At 40.2% G+C, this 21,358-nt stretch overlaps 4 protein-coding genes across 9 annotated transcripts; 3 read left to right on the plus strand and 1 right to left on the minus strand.

Annotated features, from left to right (window-relative positions):
* Positions 1-189: 189 nt before the first annotated feature.
* On the minus strand, positions 190-16,244 carry LOC116921045 (NFX1-type zinc finger-containing protein 1). 5 transcript variants are annotated; one of them, XM_032927234.2, is made up of 20 exons: positions 16,102-16,244; positions 15,863-16,020; positions 13,836-13,970; positions 9,499-9,705; positions 7,788-8,545; positions 6,971-7,723; positions 6,855-6,909; positions 6,657-6,758; positions 6,114-6,579; positions 5,698-6,035; positions 5,074-5,622; positions 4,928-5,011; positions 4,130-4,860; positions 3,771-4,076; positions 3,442-3,708; positions 2,748-3,379; positions 2,444-2,682; positions 2,096-2,385; positions 1,808-2,028; positions 190-1,740 (listed from the first exon to the last, which is right to left on the minus strand). In XM_032927234.2, the coding sequence occupies exons 5-20, from the start codon at positions 8,535-8,537 to the stop codon at positions 648-650; spliced, it is 6,876 nt and encodes a 2,291-aa protein (XP_032783125.2). In that variant the 5' UTR covers positions 8,538-8,545; positions 9,499-9,705; positions 13,836-13,970; positions 15,863-16,020; positions 16,102-16,244; the 3' UTR covers positions 190-647. The 5 variants fall into 5 exon arrangements, with proteins under 5 accessions (XP_032783125.2, XP_032783122.2, XP_032783121.2 ...); XM_032927231.2 differs by adding an exon at positions 8,686-8,788 and having other exon boundaries at positions 6,657-6,909; XM_032927230.2 differs by having other exon boundaries at positions 6,657-6,909.
* Positions 10,194-11,769, plus strand: LOC116921052. Of its 2 annotated transcripts, none has more exons than XM_032927246.2 (4): positions 10,194-10,322; positions 10,390-10,527; positions 10,606-11,451; positions 11,526-11,769. In XM_032927246.2, the coding sequence occupies exons 3-4, from the start codon at positions 10,873-10,875 to the stop codon at positions 11,658-11,660; spliced, it is 714 nt and encodes a 237-aa protein (XP_032783137.2). In that variant the 5' UTR covers positions 10,194-10,322; positions 10,390-10,527; positions 10,606-10,872; the 3' UTR covers positions 11,661-11,769. The 2 variants fall into 2 exon arrangements, with proteins under 2 accessions (XP_032783137.2, XP_032783140.2); XM_032927249.2 differs by having other exon boundaries at positions 11,529-11,769.
* On the plus strand, positions 11,842-13,718 carry LOC116921048. The gene is made up of 6 exons (XM_032927241.2): positions 11,842-12,022; positions 12,579-12,930; positions 12,991-13,156; positions 13,212-13,309; positions 13,398-13,481; positions 13,552-13,718. The coding sequence occupies exons 2-6, from the start codon at positions 12,583-12,585 to the stop codon at positions 13,687-13,689; spliced, it is 834 nt and encodes a 277-aa protein (XP_032783132.2). The 5' UTR covers positions 11,842-12,022; positions 12,579-12,582; the 3' UTR covers positions 13,690-13,718.
* LOC116921051 (venom allergen 3 homolog) lies at positions 15,436-16,797 on the plus strand. The gene is made up of 6 exons (XM_032927245.2): positions 15,436-15,567; positions 15,634-15,810; positions 15,930-16,011; positions 16,129-16,267; positions 16,344-16,440; positions 16,514-16,797. The coding sequence occupies exons 1-6, from the start codon at positions 15,448-15,450 to the stop codon at positions 16,676-16,678; spliced, it is 780 nt and encodes a 259-aa protein (XP_032783136.2). The 5' UTR covers positions 15,436-15,447; the 3' UTR covers positions 16,679-16,797.
* The last annotated feature ends 4,561 nt before the right edge of the window (positions 16,798-21,358 follow it).

Raw genomic sequence — 21,358 nt, forward strand, 5'->3', positions numbered from 1 at the left:
TGAATTGACAGTGAAAGTGTTCTTCGAAACTCAATACGTTGGATTTATAGCGGAGTGCAAGTTACGGTCGCCATAAACCCAATTCTGTAGACCTTTTGTTTTAGTATGGCGTGAATTTTCAGTTGGAAGAGCTGAGGTATTCGATTGTCACGAAAATGTGCAATAACCATAGAAAAAAAATCGATCTAGTTGTCGTTACATCCATGTTATTTCATCTTTCATCGTTCAATACATTTTTCCCGGATTAAAACAATTTTTCTAAGTAAACGAATCACAAACACTAGATTAACTCAGAGGTAGCAAAGCTAGGTTTTTGGGGAAACTTTTCGTTACGGAAGATAGGCGTAAGCCAGAAAGATATCAGCTATTTTTACTGAAAATTGTTTAAAAAGCATGAAAGTACAAACAGCTTGACTACGGGAGTTGCTTATTTTGCAACCGCCGAAGCTAAAATCGATTATTTTTAAGATTACGAAGAATTAAATTGGTCGTTTTGACCTCCAACATTTTCCATAAAAAAGCAATTACTATCCCCCGTTACCTGCGTTCTAAATATAAACCCATGCTTTGAACACGCAATAATACAAGAATTAAGAAATTGAAACTTAAAAACCATACAAAAAAGAGAGGCAAATAAGAAAACGGATTCATACCCGCATCGGCCAAGCGGGGGCGATGGCACCATCCATTTCCCGAGCCAATCCATTATCGTTGCGCACTTGGTGATTGCCCCCTCCTATAACAGCGTTACATTCGTTGCATCTGCTTTCCATCGTAGCTCCTCCACAATCTCCGATGGCATAAATATGGCCGTTGGGACATTTAAACCAATGTCCTCGTGACATTCCCATCGCCGTAACAATTTCTTGACGCTCCTTGTCGCTAATTCCAAGACCAGTTTTCATGTTCTCTCCCAACTTTTTCAATGCAGATTTTATCTCAACTTTTTGGCTGTCTTCTAGCACTCGAACGTTGTTCATCAGAAGTTGTTGTATGAGTTGGTTTTCAGATGATGTTGCCCCAATGGTCGGAAAGAGTGCAGAGCTTTTTAAAACAAAATAAGCCTGAACATATTCTAATCGCTCCAATTCACGATCGACAGTGCGATATTCTGCTATGGAAATCCGGGATCTCTTCAACAGAGAATATAGCAGTTTCTGAACAAGAGCATTCAATTCATCAGTTAATTCCGGCGCCATGTATGTAGACTTGGTTGACGTGGGTGCAAGGGTAGACATTAACGGTCTATTGGAGCCGTATGGGTTTTCAACCTCCAAAATCATTTTTGCCATCATTTCCAGCACTCTCTCCAAAAAACTCAAATTGACTTCAGTTTGAAAACGTATGTCAGACCCCATGGACGGATTGACTTTCTTTCCATTCGTCGTCTTTGGCTTCAACAGTTGATAAATATCCTTCAAATTTTGATTAACGATCGCGACGATGAGACTGTTAAGCGGTTGGCACTTTTTGATTAGACTTATGCATTTCCGCACTTGTGTGTTAGCTCTTTTGAAGAACTCCAGGGGGTTGCCTTTCAACTGCAAAATTTTCTTTTTCGCTTTTGCTATATCATCGAAGGTGCTCTTAATGATGTCGCCATAGCGCATACAGATCCGAACAGTGGTCTTACAACGAGGGCAACACTTGGGCTGAATTTGACCACCTACGTTTGTAGCCATCCAGTGATCCATTCCTTCCACTTCGATACAGTGTTCACACTCCGGCAAGAAAATGAATCTAGGTGGAATACAAGCGTCAGTATGATGCTTAGGTTGGAACATATTAGTACCAAAGTATGATTTACCTTGCATCATCATTTTCTTCGTTGTAAAGTAACTTGAAATCTGTCAGTTTATCTTTATCGCAAACACGACATAGCGGTGGACATATTTCGCCACACAATCCTATGCAGGAATGACCGCACGGCAACTTCTTATTGCAGGGTTCATTACATCTAGTGCGATCACAAGGCTCCCCACATTTTTTCCCACATGTTTGATGCTGACACTTCCATTCGCATGGCTCCTAGAATAAAGGTAATGTTGCAAAAACATCCATCCATTCAGAGCCGGAAAAAAAAAAACGTACATACCTGGCATGCGCTACAAGGTTCGCAACATTTGTGGCGACATCTGCTATGCGGGCACGAATATTCACAGGTTCCTCTACATGGTGGGCAAGAAAGGCCGCAATTGACGTCACAAATGTGTCCGCAGACGAGAGAACGGCCACATTTGTCATCACACGCGCGGTGAACTCTTCCGTTGAAACATTCGCCACAGGTACCCTTACACTGATGCATACAATCAAGCATGGCATTACACGGTTTCAAACAGGTTTTCAAGTGCGACTGCACTTGGGATTCGGTCGGGATTCCGTCGACTAAAAGAAGCAACTCAAATGTTGAATAAGCACGTAGAAGCAACACAACGGAGCATACCTGCATGAAAGCTTTTGCAATCCAGAGTGACGTGGTGACCGCATATATTAAATCGTGAGGTTGTTACTGGTTCGTTGCAATCGGCTTGACTGCACGGTTCGCAACATTTTTTCTTGCATTTATGACCGCAAGGCAACATTAAATTACATAATTCTTTGCAAAGAAGCCGAGTTGGTTCAGTGGAACATGCTAATTCCATTTCATGCCCGCATTCCGGGATAACCTTTGTCATCATTTTCCTGTACGAATTATTTACAATAGAAAATTACGCGAGTTTGAAGCCTTAATCCTATATTCAACTTACGAGCAAAAGATGTCTTCGTCGTTGCGATGACATTCGGTATGAAGGGAATGTCCACACGGCAAAGTTCGTGTCCATTTCTCGTTGCAAAGAACACAGTCTTCAAAGCACTTCTTGCCGCATTTATGGTTCTTTTTACAGCCTTTTTTCATCTTCCCGCACTGTTTCTTACATTGGTATTCCTGGTGGTCTGGGTCCTTACCAGTGTGGCATCTCAAGGTGCAACTATGACCACATTCAAGCCGGACGTTGCAAGGCAAATTACAAACCGCTTGGTACGGGTCTTTGCCGCAATGAAGGGCGACTCGATGCCCACACAGAGGTAACAGACATCCTTCTTTTATGACCCGACATCTAATCGTCAAAGGATCCACATAGCACTCCACAACCGCCGAATGACCGCATTTAAGCTGCCTTTCCATTCTGACGGAACAGCGTCCGCACGGTTGAAAGCAGCGCTTTTTGCATGGGTGGCCATCGATACACAATGTTTTTTCACACGGCTTGTTACATTTATAGCCATCAGTCGACTTGCCGCATTCAATTTCAATTGTGTGTTCACAATCTGTAAGAGGTTTTATGACTCTTACGTTGCAATTGACGTCTCTTAAAGGCTGGCTGCATTCCACTTCACTCTGTAATTCGAAAAGAGCACACGTGAAAAACCAAAAAACGATAACATCCACAGATATTTCACCTCGTGGCCGCATGGCAACGTTTTCATCATTTTGGTGAAACATTTTCCGCAATCTTCGAAGCACATCTTGTTACATGGGTGCTGATCAGAACACAGACGTTGACAAGGCTGTTGACACTTCACGTTTGCATGGGAGCTCCTTTTGTGGCAAGAAAGAGGACAAATATGACCACAATCGAGGGTAATTCCGCAAGGTTCGGGACATACAGCTTCGGAAACGGACGCTCCACACAATAAATCAACTCCATGGCCACAAGATGGTAGAATCTACAAACGTTTCCATTATTCCAGAGCAGATGATCTAATAACAATCAACTAATACAATTTACCTTCCAAACAGGCGTCTGACAAAATTCCTTGGCTAGATCTTTATAACAATATACGATTTGTTCGTGGGTGCAGGGAAGTTTTTTAGTCACTTGCACCATACAAGGTTTACAATCTACAAAACATTTCTTTGGGCATGGATGTCCGACAGGGCAAAAACGTGTGCAGTTTTCTTTGCACTTGAATTCGGTGTGTTCCCGATCATTATTAGCATGACATATCTTGGGACAGATGTGCCCACAACCCATAGTTGTAACACATTTTTCCATGCATCCACCTTCCGGTGGAAAATCTGCCACTTTACGCGCCTAAAAAAAAATTGTTGCAATAAAAATTTATAGGGAATAGCTGTATAACTTACTTTTGTTACAACATCGTGAATGTCGCATTTCAAACAGAAGTCCGGTCCTATTTGGCCATTTGATTCAAGCATTTTGCTAATACCGCTCCACAATTTGCTCTTTCCTTGCAAATTCTGCATATTGCCAATCATATAGAAGCCCTGTTTGGCCCTTGACAGTGCAACACAGATTCGATTCTCGATGCGAAGGAATCCAATGTTTTCATCCTCGTTGCTCCTCACAAGCGACAAGATGATGATATCATTCTCTTCACCTTGGAAGTTATCCACTACGGAAATCCGAACAGACTGAACAGCTGGCTGTTCCCGGCGTATCTTGAAAAAATGAAGAAGTTGCCCGGAATACGTAGTGAGGATTGTAATCTGCTTGGGCGTATATCCCTGCATAATAAGATGTCGAGCCAGAGTCAGGGAAAGCTGTGCTTCATACGGATTCAAATGACTTTTCCCTTCGTGATCTCCTATTTCTGGTTCCGAATGTGTCAGGAAAAAAATATTTGATGCCAAGCCTCGTATGGCGGGATACTTCAGAACTGAAGAATGATTTTCTAACGTCGGATAAATGGCAGGGACGATCAAACGAGCTATTTCGGGACGCATACGATGCTGAACGCCCAAAACGCAAGGCTCCATCCCATTTTTAATCAGCCTTTCAAACAGCGAGACGTCTAGAGAGAAATCTTTGGCTAGACGATGGACCGTGACCGGTGGTCTCAGTTGCTGATGGTCTCCTGTTAATTTTGAAAAAAGTTGGTACGAGGATGCAAAGTAAAATAGCTAAATATACGTGACTATTACCAATGAGAACTAATTGCTGACATGACGCTGACAATGCGCAAACTACATGGGCTTCCAAAACTTCCGCTGCTTCTTCGACAATAACTGGAGGAAAATAAGATCAAGAAAGGGCTAGAATGCATTGCTAAACAAATAAGCAGTTTAACCTATTTTTGGCTTTAGATGGTTTAAGAGTGCCCTCTGTTTAGCCGCTCCTGTTGTAGTCAATCCTACAATATCAGCATTTTGGCAGATTTCAGCCGATTCCAGAGTTCGAACGTCTTTCAAGCGGTTTGCATTCTTCAAATAGAGCTCTTCAAGTTTGGTAGCTCGCTCTTCTTGAATGTCCAGAGCTTTGGCTTTCCAGGAATTGTACATCATCCAACGAATGTTCAAAGGGATGTGCATTATATCGTTCTTGTACCACCCATCAAGTTGCTTCTCTTCGAGAGTAGGGACCGTTAGCAGCAACTGGCGCAGAAGCAACATTTTGTTCTGCAATTCTCGAATATTTAATTGATACCAAAGTGCATCTTCTCCTTCCACAGTTTCCAAACATTCTTTGAACTCCTTAATCAAAGTTTCGTCTTCACTGAACTTGTAGCTGAAGTTGACGAACACTTTGTTAAGGGCTTCATCTTCTGGATTAGAATGCCTACTTAATTTCTGAGCTTTTACAGCTGCCAAGTGGTCGTCGTCTTCTACTTTACGATTAGCTAAAATAATATCAATTACGAACAGTTACAGAGATAAATGACTTTGCATTCGTTCACAATAAAATTTTAATTTACTTTGGATTTCTTCAATGATTTCCTTATCCCATTGATCGTCTGCTGTGCCGTTTTCCTCCGTTGGTGAAGCTACAGGCAAATTCTTTGTCGCATGATGCTTTGTGAAACTATTTTTACTGAAACAGTTGACAAGCTGTTGAAGGTCTTCGTTCCTATATATCCCAAGCCAAAATCCCAAAGCTGTCCAATTTTGGTTGCCATATCTTATTGAATGCTTTAAAGCATTAAATGCGCTATACAGAGATTTTGGGATGATTTTCATTCTCAGGAATGAGTCTTCGTGAATCAGTCCACGTGAACGCATTACCATCATAACACTGTGGATGATATCTCGTTCCCTGTGAAGTGAAATCATTATTATTTTAATATTTCTTACATATGTATCTATTTCTTGTAAATAAAAACAAAGGAGTTACTTGTCAAATTCGCGTAGTTTATCATTTATTTCGAAGATCCATTTCTTGGTATCACGTTCTGCATATTGCCTTGGCTTTTTCTTCCAGGCCATTAACGAAAAAGGCTCTAGAGCCGCGCATTTGCTTTGGCTACCAATGCGCACAATCTTGTGGGTGAATTCCGATATGCCCTCTAAAAACTGGTCTAGAGCATGGTTGGTGTAGCAAATAACCAAAATAGGCGATGGTCGTGCAAATCGTTCGGTGTTCCAGTACCGTTTGTTTTTTAGTAACGTTTCAACGATTCTCAGACCCAAATACGTTTTCCCAGTTCCTGGTGGACCCTGAATCACAGAAATTGTTTGCGTCAACGCTGCGTACAGTGCAGCACACTGACTAGGATCCAGTCCCAGGTCACTTGCATTTGGACGCAATCTTGATTCGAGAATGGGAACTTGTTGCATGCGGAGCTTGCCTGCCTGCTTATCTGAAAACCGTAAAAACAATTAATTAAATAGTAAACAGCATCGTTTTGAAATAGGTAAATCAATCGTTTCGAATTACTAGAGTGATCATCATCATCGGAATCTCTAATCTTGACCTCCGGTAAATAGTCTACTTCATCATTTTCATGAGCGTCTCTCATCTCGACCACTTGTATATCGCCTACTTCATCATCGGAATCTCTAATCTTGACCTCCGGTAAATAGTCCACTTCATCATTTTCATGAGCGTCTCTCATCTCGACCACTTGTATATCGCCTACTTCATCATCGCTTGGCAAATGCATTGGCACGCATGTCAAATCATAGAGAGGCTGTAAAGACAAAATTTCAAATTAAACAGAACAGTATTTTGTATTTTCAAGTGATACTCACATTTTTCCCATTTAGGTAATCAGGAACTTCTGGTGAAGAGTTTCGACCGAGTATATAGTCTTCCAAAGGAAAATTAGTAGGGCTGATCCGTTGTAAAGCTGTAAGGATGCTTCGGTATGATTCGAAAAACACTGTTGATTCCGCCATGACAAACGTCTGCTTTTTTAGAGCTGCCGATAAAGTACCGCCTTCAAACTTGACTTTTATTTTGCCTTCTTCCAAAAGTTTCGGATTGCGATCCAAAACCGTGAACAAGTGGAATGACATAAAATTGTCTGAAGAGAGACAAACGAGCGATCCGTAAAGAAATCGTTTGCTGTGCTCCCAGACGATTCTCCTTAATCCGGCGTTAGAGAATTGAATCGTATAACAATCTTCATGCATATTATATTCCAGAATTCTGACTTCATAGTAAAGCCGAATGTTGTCCGGATTCCGTATCCGTGAATGTTTCTTATCCGTCTGACTTTTGTACGCCAACAATCCAACGCGTAATGGATTAAAGAAATCCTCGCGTAGTAGACGGAATTGGATATCTAGATAGGTCGCAATGTCCGGATATTTGCCCTTGACAATACTCGGACGGAGGAAAGGCTCAACATCCAGGCAGACATCCTCCCAATTAGGCATAACATTCAGCGTCCGGAAATCATTGGGCGGGTCTTGTAGAATCAATTCTTCCAGATACTTTTCCCTGCGAATGCGACGTTCGTCTTTGCTCACCACAACGGGGATGTGTTGACTCCATGCCGTCTACGTAAAATTATTACGTTAAACAAACTACTGCGAGTGAAATATCTTGTCGTAATTACTTCACCTGTAACTGTTGAATCCCGCCATCCAGAACATCAAAGGCATCTGTGACGTTAAAATTTTTGATCGAAGGCATGACTTTCAATGAAATTATATCCGTAAAAAAATTCTCGCCCAATGCATGGCAACCCAAGGCGGGTGTCAAGACCAACATTTCGGTCGCCAGGTGAAAGATGGCGGTGGTCAGGCGTTTCAAACGTTCCTCTTTCGGCGGCAAATTTCTGGCTCGAGACACGGGAATGTTTATGATGATTGGAATTACGTATGTAAATATTTTTTGGGCCGCTAATATCTTCACGACAGTAACAAAACTTTCTGTAAATTGTGAAGCTCCATTTTTCTTGCAAAACCCTCCAAGGGCGACTATGATGAGTTCCAGGTACTCGACATTGCTCAAATTTTCCTGAAGTTGGAGTGCTAAATCATTTTCGGGATCACCGAGACAACGTATCACTTCCGACGGTTGAGCATTGTCACTTGCCAACCTCATGATGTATTCAAAATCCAATCTTCGATGACTGCCTTGCCTTTGATGTGGCATCGAGTTTGGTACATGAAATCCTCGGCCTCGATTTCCATGTTGGTGGACTGCTGTAGAAGATGACCCTCTCCATCTTCCAGTTGTAGAAGATTCGTGATTTTTGGGGATTGCACCCAGCAATAAGCGGCCACTGCCCGCTTGTTTACCTCTTGTAGAGCCTCCTCGATATGCTCCTGTTGTACCACGCCCTCCTCCTCTCGAGGGATTTTCCATTTTTTAACCTAGATGAAAATGAAATTATCAAATTAAAAAGTATTTCACATTCCGTTAGTTTAGGGTAAATAGTGGCTGTGTCCGGTTGCCACATCACGATAAGAAAATTTTTTTCTTATACACAAAGATAAAAGAACGGCGAACATACCAATAAGGTAAGTCACCACTGACGGCCGACTTTTCGCTTTTGATTACGTTCTGCAGAACTGAATGTTGATTAACAATGTTTGGGCAAGAACTTGATAAACAGCCTTAAAAAAAAAACAAGAACAAAAATGAAGAAATCCTATGGGTATCATACGATAAAGACAGGCTTTAATGAACTCCTTTCACCTTCGAGTGCACGTAGAAAATGAAAATGTAAACGTTCATCAAAACAACACGAACAAATCAATTAACCTCAAGGACATCGGGGTAGATACCTTTTCAATTGAATTTCGTAAGGTACAACCGAAAATCACAGCTGATAGCGTCTTCCTGGAACTGTTTTGACACCTGATCTCATTTTCCATTACAATGAAAAAGAACCATACGTCCACGAAACGATCTTGGCATTTATGTGAGCTACGTTGTAATTCAAAGGTTAAAAAAGAAATTCAAACAATCGCAAAAATCCCATGGCTATACAGGCGAGAGACGAAATCTAATCGCACAATGTAATAACAGATGACGATGCCCCACGCTGTGCTATCCCTAGAGGGTTTATCTAAATTTTCTACTGCGAATTGTTTAAAGAGCAAAACAAAGCCGAGCATGTTTTTATTATTAACTAAATGGCATATTTCGCCTTTTACAAATGCCAGCTAATGGTGACGTACGTACAAAAGCGCCATAACAAAAAGTAACAGACTGAATCAAGAAGACGCCATGAAATCGTTCGAACACGTGCTATGGCATAATTTTCTCGCTTCCCAGATTATTTGCAAATCGAGTAACAATTAATTGCACTTGAGAATATTACCTTAATGGTTTCGAAGATTTCGACTTGTGTGAAGTATACGATCGACACCAAATGCAAAAAAGCGTTGATTCAGGGTAACTGCTAAATTTTCAAACAACTTATCAGCTTCGGCCATCGCTTCCTACTGAACGCTGAGACGATATGTACTAGCCGTCGTCGATGATGCAACGTTTGATAAACCCCTGGGGTTCTCTTCCAATTTTTGACCTTGTAAGAACAAACAAAAAAATAGAAGCGTCAGTGAAAGAAAAAAAAAAGAGGAGGAGATTTGAAATTTCCGATATGGTCTCCATAACACGTCTTGATTAAGGAAACGCATTATATTACAGCCTTGTTAATATTAAATACCTCTGCTCAGATATTCAATATGCACATGGTTAGAAAATAAACTAACACTAAGAAACACTGTAAAACGTTCACCATGAAACTAGCATATTTATAATGGGAAAAGAGAAAATTTTTCGTGATTTTCTTAACAGTGCTTAACAGGCTTTACGACGCCATCTTTTTTTTGCAGGCTAATGGAGTCGTTCGGGTTTTGTTACCCAGAAGTAAAAGGACTGCTGAATAGACGTGTAAGGTTACGTTACCAGATAAACTGTGCCGGTCAGAGGAATTTGAAGACTTGTTCGTAGAATGCTGAAGAAATACAAATTAGTCTCGATGAAAACTAGGCGAACAGTTATGGTAACTATTTCGTTGTTGGAATAACTGTAGCCTTCTTGTAAATCAGGCTTAAGATGCACTGGCATGTTGATCACTGTTTCGAAAAATAAGGATGTCGTAAAGCTACACCTCATGTCCTCATCGCACAACGACGACGGGTGAAATTTTTAATAGTTTCATTACAAAAACAGAAATACATATAACCGTTTCTTTTGTGTTTTGCAGATGTTGATATTCCAAATGCAAAATTCTTAAATTGGATGTAAATGCTACGCGAGGATGGTCGTGACAGAAGTCAAAACGTGGGCTCCTCATATACACATGCAAGATTATCTTTGTTTACTTTGGCATAAGTTTTCAGAGGTTTGTCTCCAAATTTTAAAGTACTATATATGCCATAAATTTATTGTCAAAAACATTCTCGGTTGAAACTCTTTCCAGGAATAACCCCTAGAGAGCCCGTCATAAATTTTGGAACAACAAACTCTAGAAGAGGATGGTACATTGATTTTTAGCCCCGCCAATAAGACGGGCTGCAACAGAATCAACAAACAAGAGGGGGCAATACGCCCTTTTTTCCCCCTTACCTGCTCATCTTGTGGCAGTACTCCAAGGGTTTCCGTTCCGCAAACTTGACTTCGTCCACAAGTCTGGACTTTGATCTTTATCGCTCGCTAGAGCTCGTCAGTCGTCGTTGCATTCCAAATCATGACATCGAGGATGCAAGACGGCAAGTGTTGCATTGCTAAAATACCATCCATCTCGGACCGATTACAACTTCTATTTGAAAACCCTTTACATATCCAAGAGCTGATCTTCAAAGAAAAATGTCAACCTGTTCGACAAGCGATTGATTTGACATACACATCCGACCAACCTGTGCAAAACCACGTTATCGAAAATCAGTACAAAACAGTGAGAATCGAAAGGTTACTTTCTTTGTACCGATCCGGTGAACTTCACCTTCGTGTGATCGACACCAGGGATAGACCAATGGTTTTTGCAGTGCCACTTAATGATACCACAGATTTCTTGCTCATCAGTAGGGATGCCTATGCAACATTATTGCAAGATTGGGAAGGTGCGCCTCCAGTTGTGATTGAAGTATTCAATTCACCTTTCACGTTCGATCACGGATCGAGGTATGGCATACTGGCCTACGACGTGATTGTTCGTGGCTGGGAACTCGTCGGGTGTCTTTCACCACTCATTTCAGATAACCCGGACACACGTCAAGTTCCTGATCCGACGATTCGTCTGATGGAGTATTTCAGGAAAAACTTACATGTAAATTAGTTTTGTTTTAAATTTACGTAAACACAGAACGAATAATGATTTTCACCTTTTGTCTTTGTTAAAAGCAGAATTTAACCGATGTAACAAATTTCACCAAGAAGAGAAAATCGCTGGAAGAAAATGTTGGCAGACGACACTGTACAAACTTACCAGTGGCCAACTTCCAATTCCAACCAACGACCAATTCCCAGTCCTTTTAGATTGCCCGGCCCAAGAAAACAGATGTCAAACAAGATTTTTTTATTACACTGTTGTATTTGCAACTGCTGGTCAGAAATGTACGGATTCAAATACAGCATTCACACGTCACTTTAAAAGAATTTCAAGTTTAACTTTGAAATATGAAACCACTTGTTTTATTGTTTGTTCTCCTATTCCAAAACCCAATGTGAACGGGTATAGCGCGTTAAACCGCAGACAAGAGGGGGAAAAGACCAATTCCTCCTACCCGTTTTTTGTTTCGTTTCTTTTACCTTTTCTTACTGGTCCTTGTTGGGCCAGTCTTTGCGGCGCTAGGTCACTCGTATTTTGGTGAGCAGTGAAGCAGTACTGTGACGACATAGTGAGTACCATATTTTCTGAAAAAAATTAGTCCTTTTAGCTTTATACGCATTAAATATCCACTTTATTCCTGAAATTTCCTCTTGTCTTCAGAATTTTTACAATTTTAAAGCAAACGGCTTAACAGTTTGCTTAACGTAACAAATAGTTGATTAGAAAAGTGCATCTGTTAGAGAAATTTTTCTTACATTAACATCATTGCTCCGTAATTTACTGACCGAATGTCTTATAAGGGTAAGTAACCTTGTATCAATAAGAAACTATAGTTTAAAATGTAGATTGAGAATTAAGAAAATACATCCGCATAAAGAAAACTAGAAAATCACATAACCCTTTACATTTATGCTGAAATACGTAGGCCGCTGGTGCTGATGAAAAGATTCGAGTGGCACTAAACTTTCTCCAACAAGTTTTAAGATAACCTGAAACCCTCCGTTTTTCTGTGCCTCCCACATAAATACGTCAAATTGTGTTTCTTTTAACGACTATAAGAAAAACACGACAATTTTCCTTTGAACCCCTTTTTAACGTTAGTTCTCTTCTAACATATGAAACAGGAGGATGACATCGTCGTCTCCCCCTCCGCTGGTCCCAATCTACGGATACAATCACATCCACCATACCGTCGTAAATCCATCCATGAGTAACAGACAAATGGAGTCGCAGGTTGCCACTTCTTTCGATCAACAACCTTACATCGTCAAGAAAGAATTCGCATCAAACGGTGTGAGCGATCAAGAGTACGACAAACATTCGTTTGCACAGAACGAGGACTCGGCAAAACAACTTCCCGTGAAATACGCGGAACCGGAGTTTAATCCGTTACAAATATCGAACCAGGAAGACGACACCACTTCTGATGCTGAATTTTCTGCCGGTTTACTCTGCCATCCCTTCCATCCATCGCAAGTATGAATAGTCTTTTCATTTTAATCAGAATTGTTCAACATATGTTCTGTGCTAACTTAGGATAGCGACCATCACGGAAAGAGAGCATTAAATGTTGAAAAAATTGTGGCTGACGTTGATTGTTATTGGTACAGAAGGAATCTTGAAAACGTTGCAACTATTGGTTGTCTTAAAAAGAAAATACTAAGATTAGAGAAGAAGTTAAAAACCGCTGAAAACCTTCGAGGTAGTTTCAAGAAAAACGTCTTGCTGAACCTATTTTGAAATTTACAGTCTTTTAGATGTACAATTTAATGCTACCCAGTTCAATGCTGTAGAATGGAAGAAGAAAGATAAAAACACACACCCCAAAATCTTCCACTGTAAAACTTGCCCCAAGGTAAAAACTAATAGATTTAAACTGAATGCAACTTAATTAACTATCACCTTTTGTTTTCAATTCGACAATTTAAAAATGGAAATCCTAGAAATATAAGACGAAACGCGGTCTGCAATTGCACACAACAATTAAACACGGCAAAAATCAAACGGATTGCCAATTCACGGATACGGTACTAATTCATTAAAACCCTTTTGCGATGCAGAATTTGACGTAAATTCCCGTTACATTTAACTGTTTAGATGACACCTCTCCCTGACGTTCAAAGAAAACAAGGCGACAGCGATCATCATGGTCGATATTTTGAAAATGGACTGCCTGTGATGTCTCCTCAAGCTTCGCTTTTTTTGTTTCCAAGTGTCCAGTTGCCTTCAGTGTAAGCGCTTAAATACACAATGCTATATCTAAACGCGTTCGAACCCTTTTCTGATGGGCAAGTGAGCAAACTTTTTGCAAAAAGTGGTAGATGGATTCTACCGGGCATCGACACGGATGGGTAAAACTTAATAGTCAAAGACCAACATACCCATCACCACGGTGGAGGTTGGATGATGAACCAATAGGAAATGGCGAAAAGGAAGCGGACCATTATGGATTTTTGATCCCCTTCTGGTAGTTGCGCTGACGAATGCCATGCCTAAAAATTTCCAGCATCTTGGAACTGCAAAAATAAATGGGGTATTAAGAAACAAAGATAAAATACAAGGGTCGATGGTGTAAGGGGAGAAAATAGCATTGAAAGCGACAAAATAAGTGAGCCATAAACACAGTAATCGCATGAAAAGCTTTTGAGCGTTTGCCATTTATGTCACTCATCATTTATAAAATGTCTCGGTTAGTTTTGTCGCTTATCAACTTTCAAAAATTGAAAAGTTCCGTACAGGAAAGAAGTTTAAATAAATAAATATATGCATTAAAGGGTTAACAAAATTCGATACCGGGTAATTAGCATGACAGCTCCAAACTACCCTGATATTGCGCCGCACTCCAACCATATACATGAGAAAAGAATAAAGAAAGTCAAAATTTTTTTCCCCGTCATTGCACCATAACTTACTCTGACATTTGGCCACCCAACTGTTGCATATGTTGCACTTTAACTACATGTTTTACTACACAGCCTCCGCGTTTTTCGAAACGGATCTGTAGCGCAGGTAACTTTCAGTAGATATAAATCAGCCCAAGGAAAAAACAAAAGAGAAATGCTTCCCCTGCACAAGAGCAAAGGCGAACTTCCTTCTCTTTATTACTGTGGAGAATGGAGTGGTTTAACTTTCGTAAAATTTAAATGGCAGGGCCGCAACAAAAGATAACATCACTACATGGAACACCGTCCTGACGTGAAAGTGAGAAAATCAGGCATGATCTACACAAATGAACTTTGAAGAGTTTCAACAAAGATAATTTAACAAAAGAATACCAAAACTAATTTTTTTTTAAATTGAGGCAGTAAACGTTCAATAATAAAAGGGAAGGCAAAACACGGTTGAGGGGGAATGTAAACAAGAAATTATTGAGTTCACCTCCTTAATCAATAAGTGTGAGTCGGTTCACCACATCGTACTTGGACGTGTCACGACCGCAAAAAAAAAAATAAAAAAAAAAAAAACACGCACAAAAGACATACGAATCACATCGCCTTGGAAATATAAGTAACTATCGTAGGTAGGGGAATGAGTACATATATTTTGGGACACATATTAACAACTGTTTTGCGGTATCCGTATCCTATATAGCGTACAGTCTACTGTGCGACACGTGGACTCGTATTATTTGCAACCGTTTTATACGAGCAATGCAGTACAACACATTTACAAAAAAAAACCAGGCCACCAAGGTTTTCCTTTTTCAAATCAAAACCACGGATTCGTCATCGTCGTGCGGAAAACATCTGCACGTCCGAAAAATGCGTAGGCGATTGACAGAGGATTATATGAACTCACGGGTTCTCAAATTCGTATATAAATGCAAAGCATTTTACTGACTTATCACTACAACTTCACCTTACTAATCGTTCAGTTCAGGTAACTATAACTTCCATTTTAACTTTTACATGAAGAAAGGGATGTGTAAGCTATTCAATTTAAATGAACATCTGATTGTATTCTATTGCCTTGTAGAAAGCATATAGAATAGTTATGCATTTCGCAGCTATTATTCTACTAGTCCTTGCGGCTACTAATTTTGGCCAAACGCAAAATTCCTACTGTACTCTGAGCACATGCCCACCCAATACCAATACTCTCTGCAAGTACTCGGTATAATTTAACGTGTCAATTGTAATTTAGAATTCATCCTCTAACTAAGAAATTGTGGTTGTCCAGAGCACTTCTTGGGGAGCAGCGTGTCTACCCGCATACCCAACTAAATCGAACGTCACCACAGCCGAGATCCCAATCATTTTGAAAGCACATAATGATTATCGTCGTCGAGTTGCCAAAGGCCTCGAGACCCGTGGTCTTCCAGGTCCTCAACCAGCGGCATCCAACATGAGAGAATTGGTAGATGCAAACTACATACCTGCCTATAATTAGAATCAAATATTGTTCTTACCTTATACACTTATTTTCTATATTCTCCCATGTACAGTATGCAAATGACAATTGCTTGGATTCTTTAGATTTGGGATGATGAACTCGCCGTGATGGCCCAAACCCACGCCCAGCAATGTGTTTATGGGCATGACGCCTGCAGAAACGTCGGTATGTAAACTGTAACGTAATGGCGTTATGTCACAAATTAGAACAAGAGTTCAGAATTACTGGCATTAAAATTTATATACTGATAGTTACCTAACTTGATGGTTGCTTTGCAAACAGCTCGTTTTCAGGTGGGCCAGAATCTTTTTATTTCCGGTTCCCCAGAAGACAACCTTGGCACATCTAACTGGAATCAAGCTGTTACATCTTGGTATAATGAAGTTGACAACATGGCGATTGAGTTTGTTACCAGTTTTCCGTAAGTCTATTCTAAATAAAAAATAAAATCGCTTTCAGCTAATGTCTATACTGGTATACTCATTCTGGATACGTAGATCAAACCCACCCAAAGTTATTGGCCATTACACTGCAGTGGTTTGGGCAACAACCACTTATGTTGGCTGTGGAGTTGCTTACTACCAATCAACTGCCGTAAGAACTTACCGTTCAAGAAATAATGATATTGGAATACTTAAAAAAAAATTTCATTTTCCAATTGTTTCAGGTTTGGCCAACATTCCCTTACAACCGATATTATGTTTGCAACTACGGCCCATCTGGAAACTTCATCGGTATGCCCGTGTATTCGCAAGGACCTGCTGGATCTGCCTGTCCTTCTGGAACTGTAAACAACGATGGTTTATGTGCCCCTGCCCCCCCAAGTGGTTAAATCCTTTGCAATTCAATATGTTGCCATACATGCACTGAAAGTTGAATTTTTCACTTACCTTTTATTCTAGCCTGTGACACTCACGAGCCAAAGGCAAATATAATACCAGATTGCATCTATCTAAGTTTTTCATTAAATCACTATATGTTTCTGAATGTTTTACATTTTTGTTGACGGAAAAGTAGGAACGGGATCAAACGCATCAAACTCAATTGGACTCGTTTCTTTTCTACACGTTAGATGGCGTTATAGTCCATGATTCCTTTCTAAAATAACAGTAGCCCTACGTCGCTATCCATAACGCTATACGTCCATACGTTACACGAAAATATCGAGTGTTTCCTTTCAAGTTAAAGCGTAGTTTCCATAAAAAAATTGCAAGCCAAAAATATCGCACCACTAGGCTAAGATGAAGCTGAAGAATTTCTTATTATTTATGATACTAAACGATGCGAGATCTTTCCTAAGAACATTACCGATTTTTTAACGCAAAAGTTGTTTCAAACTTATTACGTAAACATTTTTTCCCCTACTTCCTCCCTGGAATTAAACTATGATTAACAAACCCCTCCATAGATGGCGTACAGACTACACCAACTGCAATAAATTCAATCAAACCGCTCGTTTAACCGTCACGCTAAAAACGGTCCGAGCCCTCCGTAACGCAGTTCAGCCGCCCAACAAAAACAACAGGCGTCACAGAAACAGAATGCTATTCTCCACCAAGTCTAGGAAATTGTTGACTGCAAGACGCTTGCATTCCTCGACTCATAAAGTCGGCAAAGCGCACAAGAAAGCGACGGCCGCGTATGTGCCTGTGATTCTGAAAATAAATACACACACACTCACAGAGGCCGTCGGAAACAAACAGAACAGAGAAGAAAAGAAGAAAAAAAAAGGCGAACGTATATAAGATGACTAGCCCACCGTGTTATGCTATTCAGTATACCCCCCCCCCAACCTTCGTTTTTCGTGACCAGCCTTTGCCATATCACGACAGTCTGCAACCTTTTCGGGCCGAAAAACATAAAACTACTATAATTCTTTGTCCCCCTCTCTCTCGTTCAGCTTGTACGTCTGCAGTTTGTGTGTGTGTGTATATGGTAGATGGATAAACAAGTCATTCAGGAATATTTGTCGAAGAGCTTGCGGTCTAACGTGCCGATACATCTGCTGCTTTTCCATCATCTTCTAAGAGGCAAATAATAGTGCCGCAAAAGAGCTATAGACCGCCAAACGGGTGCAGTAGCTACACACAGTCATATGGAACTATTATATAGCCCTGTGTGTGTGTATTCTATAGTGTGTATATATATATACCTGCTTGCATTGTATAGTTTTCCCTTTTCGAATGCTTTGACTCAGCCCGCCCTTTTGGATTTGATACCGCGGATTGGTGGAACAATATTCTATTGAAACGAGCGTCTTATCCGAACCCAAGAAGTTCACTGGGGTTCCCCTGCATTTTTGTGTGTGTCTTTTTTATTAGGTCGTACTTTTCAAATGTATAGAAATCATCATTTTCTCATCCTGTTTGGAGTGATCCGCCCCCCTTTTTTTTTTCTACTCCTCGTCTGATGTTGGCTCTAATCAAAGTTTCACCCATTTGTGATATTAGTTCCAAACAATTCATTCTTTTCTTCCCAATTTTCTTATGTTCTCCACGCCGGATGATATGGATGCCGCATCACGTACTATATAACTATACTACTGCTCTTTCAATTCGAAATGTGTGTTCTATTTTCATTTGAAGTCTATATAGAAGAGGAAAGAAGTCGACAACAGTTTTGAAAGACACGTTTATTTCCAGCTTCTTTTGTCTGTGCAACGTATATATCCCCAGCAAAACTGGAGGGGGGAGACGAGACTGAAATAAATAGAGATATTGAGAAGGATTAGATGGAATGAGAGTTTCTTTTTTCTTTTTCCCCAACAGGACCGCCTTGTTGACGATCCGTCGTATCCCACGGCCTCCTCCGCCATCGTCACAGACAGAAAGACAAAAAAAATAATGAAGTGAGAAGAATGGCACTGTGTGTTTCTTGTAGACGGCCAGATTTAGTTATATTTACCCATCACCCAGAAAATAGACAAAAGGGAGGGATATAGAGGCGTTAGCTGCCAGTTTATGCCTATTCCTATTTATTCCTTCGTCGCCGTTTCAACTCGTGAGGCGGCCGACGGTCGTTCAGACGTTCCCGGTGTTATTGTTTTTCACTACATATGCGAACATTTATCCCGTCCGCCGTTCATATCCGTATTATATGGCAGCTATATAGAACTGTTCTGCGTGTATATAGGTGCATATATATATGTGTGTACATTCCTGTGCGTTCACACGTGAAACAGTTGAAACCGACGCGAGTAAAACATTTAAAAGCTATCGGTGTGTAGAGCTGCGTCAATCGGTATACAATTATAGAGCAGCGAATAGGGTCGTATTTATTCTCTTAAAAGCTTAACCGATGTGCACATTTAACACAACGGAAAAACCTGCAGTCAAATTCGTATAGAGTCGTAGTTAGTGATGGTTATATATGGTCGTGTTTAAATACGTTTTTAAAGAACTCGTTTTCCATATAGCAATTCAGTTCTATATACGTAGCCTACAACGACTGATGGCTTTCATGTATAATCATCCAGCAGCTGCAGATCCAGTTTTCAATGCGGCGCGAATTATGCATATAACATTGACAGCAGCAGTTGTTTAAAAGATAATAGTTGATTTGTCTTTTGTTGATGTTTATAAGCTTTCATTTAGAAATTCAGCGCCACGTTTGATGCGGCTTATTGAATATGGACTTCACGTTTCATAAGATATAGCCTACCAAAGTCCACTAGATATCGGAAAGAATCGATTCCGATTGATTTGTCAACCTTAATATGCGCGTACATCATATGATTGATTACGTTACATAAACGATAACCAAATTACGGTTGACTGGAGATTGCCACCCGCCTGATCGATACAAATGTCAGTCGCGTCGTCCACTGTTTTCGTATTGAACAATCGGATTGATCAGTGTCTCGTTAGTCGGCCATTTTCTTTATTTGTTCCAGGTTTTCTATTTATTTATTTTGTTTTTTTACTTACATCAATACATCAAGCCAACAATACAGCCTACATATACTATATATATATATATACCTATACATTAGTTGCGGTATAGTTCTTGATTCGATTTATACATCGGACACAAAGAAAATGCTGCGCAGGTTCGTTTCGGACGCGTTTTGCGTTGCTGCTAACAATCTTCTGTATAAGAAACGTGAAATGCCGATTCAGCCGGGGGGAACGACTCCCGTCCAACGGTCACTTTATTGATCGGCCTCTTCCACCCCAGCCTATACACATTTTTTTCTTGCCGCATCGGCACACACCCCATATAGACGTGGTGTATACAAGACAAAAAAATCGATGACTGAGTCACATCACGCAATACCTATATACAACAGATTATTGAATATTATATGTGTGTTGGTCTTCCTATTGGTTAGCCATGCACGCGCAAGTAAGAAATATGGAATTTCATATGCGCATCGTTTCTATTGGTCGCGCCGGTGCGGATGGCCTCCCGAAACGCGCGCGTTTATGAAAGTTATGATGTGCGACGCCCTCGTTCCCCCTCTGCTCGTTACAAGCATACAGAACATTGGTCGACTATGAAATTCATAAAGCCACGCCTACCATATGTGTGTTGGAACCGTGTTCCAGCCAACCACCGTTTTTTTTCTTCTTCTTCTTCCTAACCGTTAATAATATGCCTTTCATCTTTTTCTCCCCTTTTTCTAGTGGGTCACACCGTTATATGCCTCCATATCCCCCCCATTTCCCTTCTCTTTTTTTTATGACATGCGCTGAAGAATTGCTCGTGTCTATACTCTGCCAAAATAATAATAATGATTTCAAAAAAATAAAAAGGAAGGTTTGTGAAAAAGAAAGGGGAGATTTGATATTAACAAAAGAAAGACCGATGTTGATGACCAAGTTTTAAGTATTAATGTCGCATCTACCCTCTTATTAGCTCCAGTTCACCGCCCCCTTTTGGGAGTTCCCTTTTTTTTTGAATTCTACAAAATTCAAGGTAGATATATATATATACATTACAGAGCCATCACCGATGAGTGCTTCTATATGTACATTAAATATATACAAGAAGCAGATGCAATGGTTTTCCATATTTTTCCGCGCTGCTATCCGAGGGTTCCCCCTTTTTTTTTTTAAGTATTTTTATTTTATTTTTTTAGATTGGATTTGATATCCCCATTTGCCCTCCTGTATGTATACTGAAGTGAAGGATGTCTGTGTTATTACGTAACCAAGTATTTTATTATTATTATTTTCTTTTACTAAGCGACGTATTGTCGATTTTAAAAAAACTAGATGGACCCCTACAGTACAGTCTATAAAGAATAAATATCTATAGGCGAATAGATATAAAAGAGAAAAACAGATTTTACAAAAAAAAAAAATAAATAAAATGTCCTTGTATTATATCGCGGCATTGGATCTGAATGGAAATGGATCGGAGCCAATCCCTCCGCTTTTTGGGGTCGTGGCTTTCGTCCGCTGCTAGAACCGTTTGATAGGGCGATTATAATTTCGCAGTTGAGTGCGCCATTCATCTTTTTCTCTTCCATCGCTATACAGAGAATCGGCCCTTCCTGGTGCCCATCACG

Source organism: Daphnia magna, linkage group LG4 (assembly GCF_020631705.1).
Source record: "Daphnia magna isolate NIES linkage group LG4, ASM2063170v1.1, whole genome shotgun sequence".
Taxonomy (NCBI): domain Eukaryota; kingdom Metazoa; phylum Arthropoda; class Branchiopoda; order Diplostraca; family Daphniidae; genus Daphnia; species Daphnia magna.

Coding starts and splice junctions, on each gene's coding strand:
- LOC116921048 (XM_032927241.2), top strand. CDS start 12,583: ATGACATCGTCGTCTCCCCCTCCGCTGGTCCCAATCTACGGATACAAT. Junction 12,931..12,990: donor ATCCCTTCCATCCATCGCAA/GTATGAATAGTC, acceptor GTGCTAACTTAG/GATAGCGACCATCACGGAAA. Junction 13,157..13,211: donor AACCGCTGAAAACCTTCGAG/GTAGTTTCAAGA, acceptor ACAGTCTTTTAG/ATGTACAATTTAATGCTACC.
- LOC116921051 (XM_032927245.2), top strand. CDS start 15,448: ATGCATTTCGCAGCTATTATTCTACTAGTCCTTGCGGCTACTAATTTT. Junction 15,568..15,633: donor ATACTCTCTGCAAGTACTCG/GTATAATTTAAC, acceptor GTGGTTGTCCAG/AGCACTTCTTGGGGAGCAGC. Junction 16,268..16,343: donor GAGTTTGTTACCAGTTTTCC/GTAAGTCTATTC, acceptor CTGGATACGTAG/ATCAAACCCACCCAAAGTTA.
- LOC116921045 (XM_032927230.2), bottom strand. CDS start 8,537: ATGGAAAATCCCTCGAGAGGAGGAGGGCGTGGTACAACAGGAGCATAT. Junction 5,012..5,073: donor CCATCTAAAGCCAAAAATAG/GTTAAACTGCTT, acceptor ATTTTCCTCCAG/TTATTGTCGAAGAAGCAGCG. Junction 2,386..2,443: donor TTGCAAAAGCTTTCATGCAG/GTATGCTCCGTT, acceptor TGCTTCTTTTAG/TCGACGGAATCCCGACCGAA.
- LOC116921052 (XM_032927246.2), top strand. CDS start 10,873: ATGACATCGAGGATGCAAGACGGCAAGTGTTGCATTGCTAAAATACCA. Junction 11,452..11,525: donor ATTTCAGGAAAAACTTACAT/GTAAATTAGTTT, acceptor CTTTGTTAAAAG/CAGAATTTAACCGATGTAAC.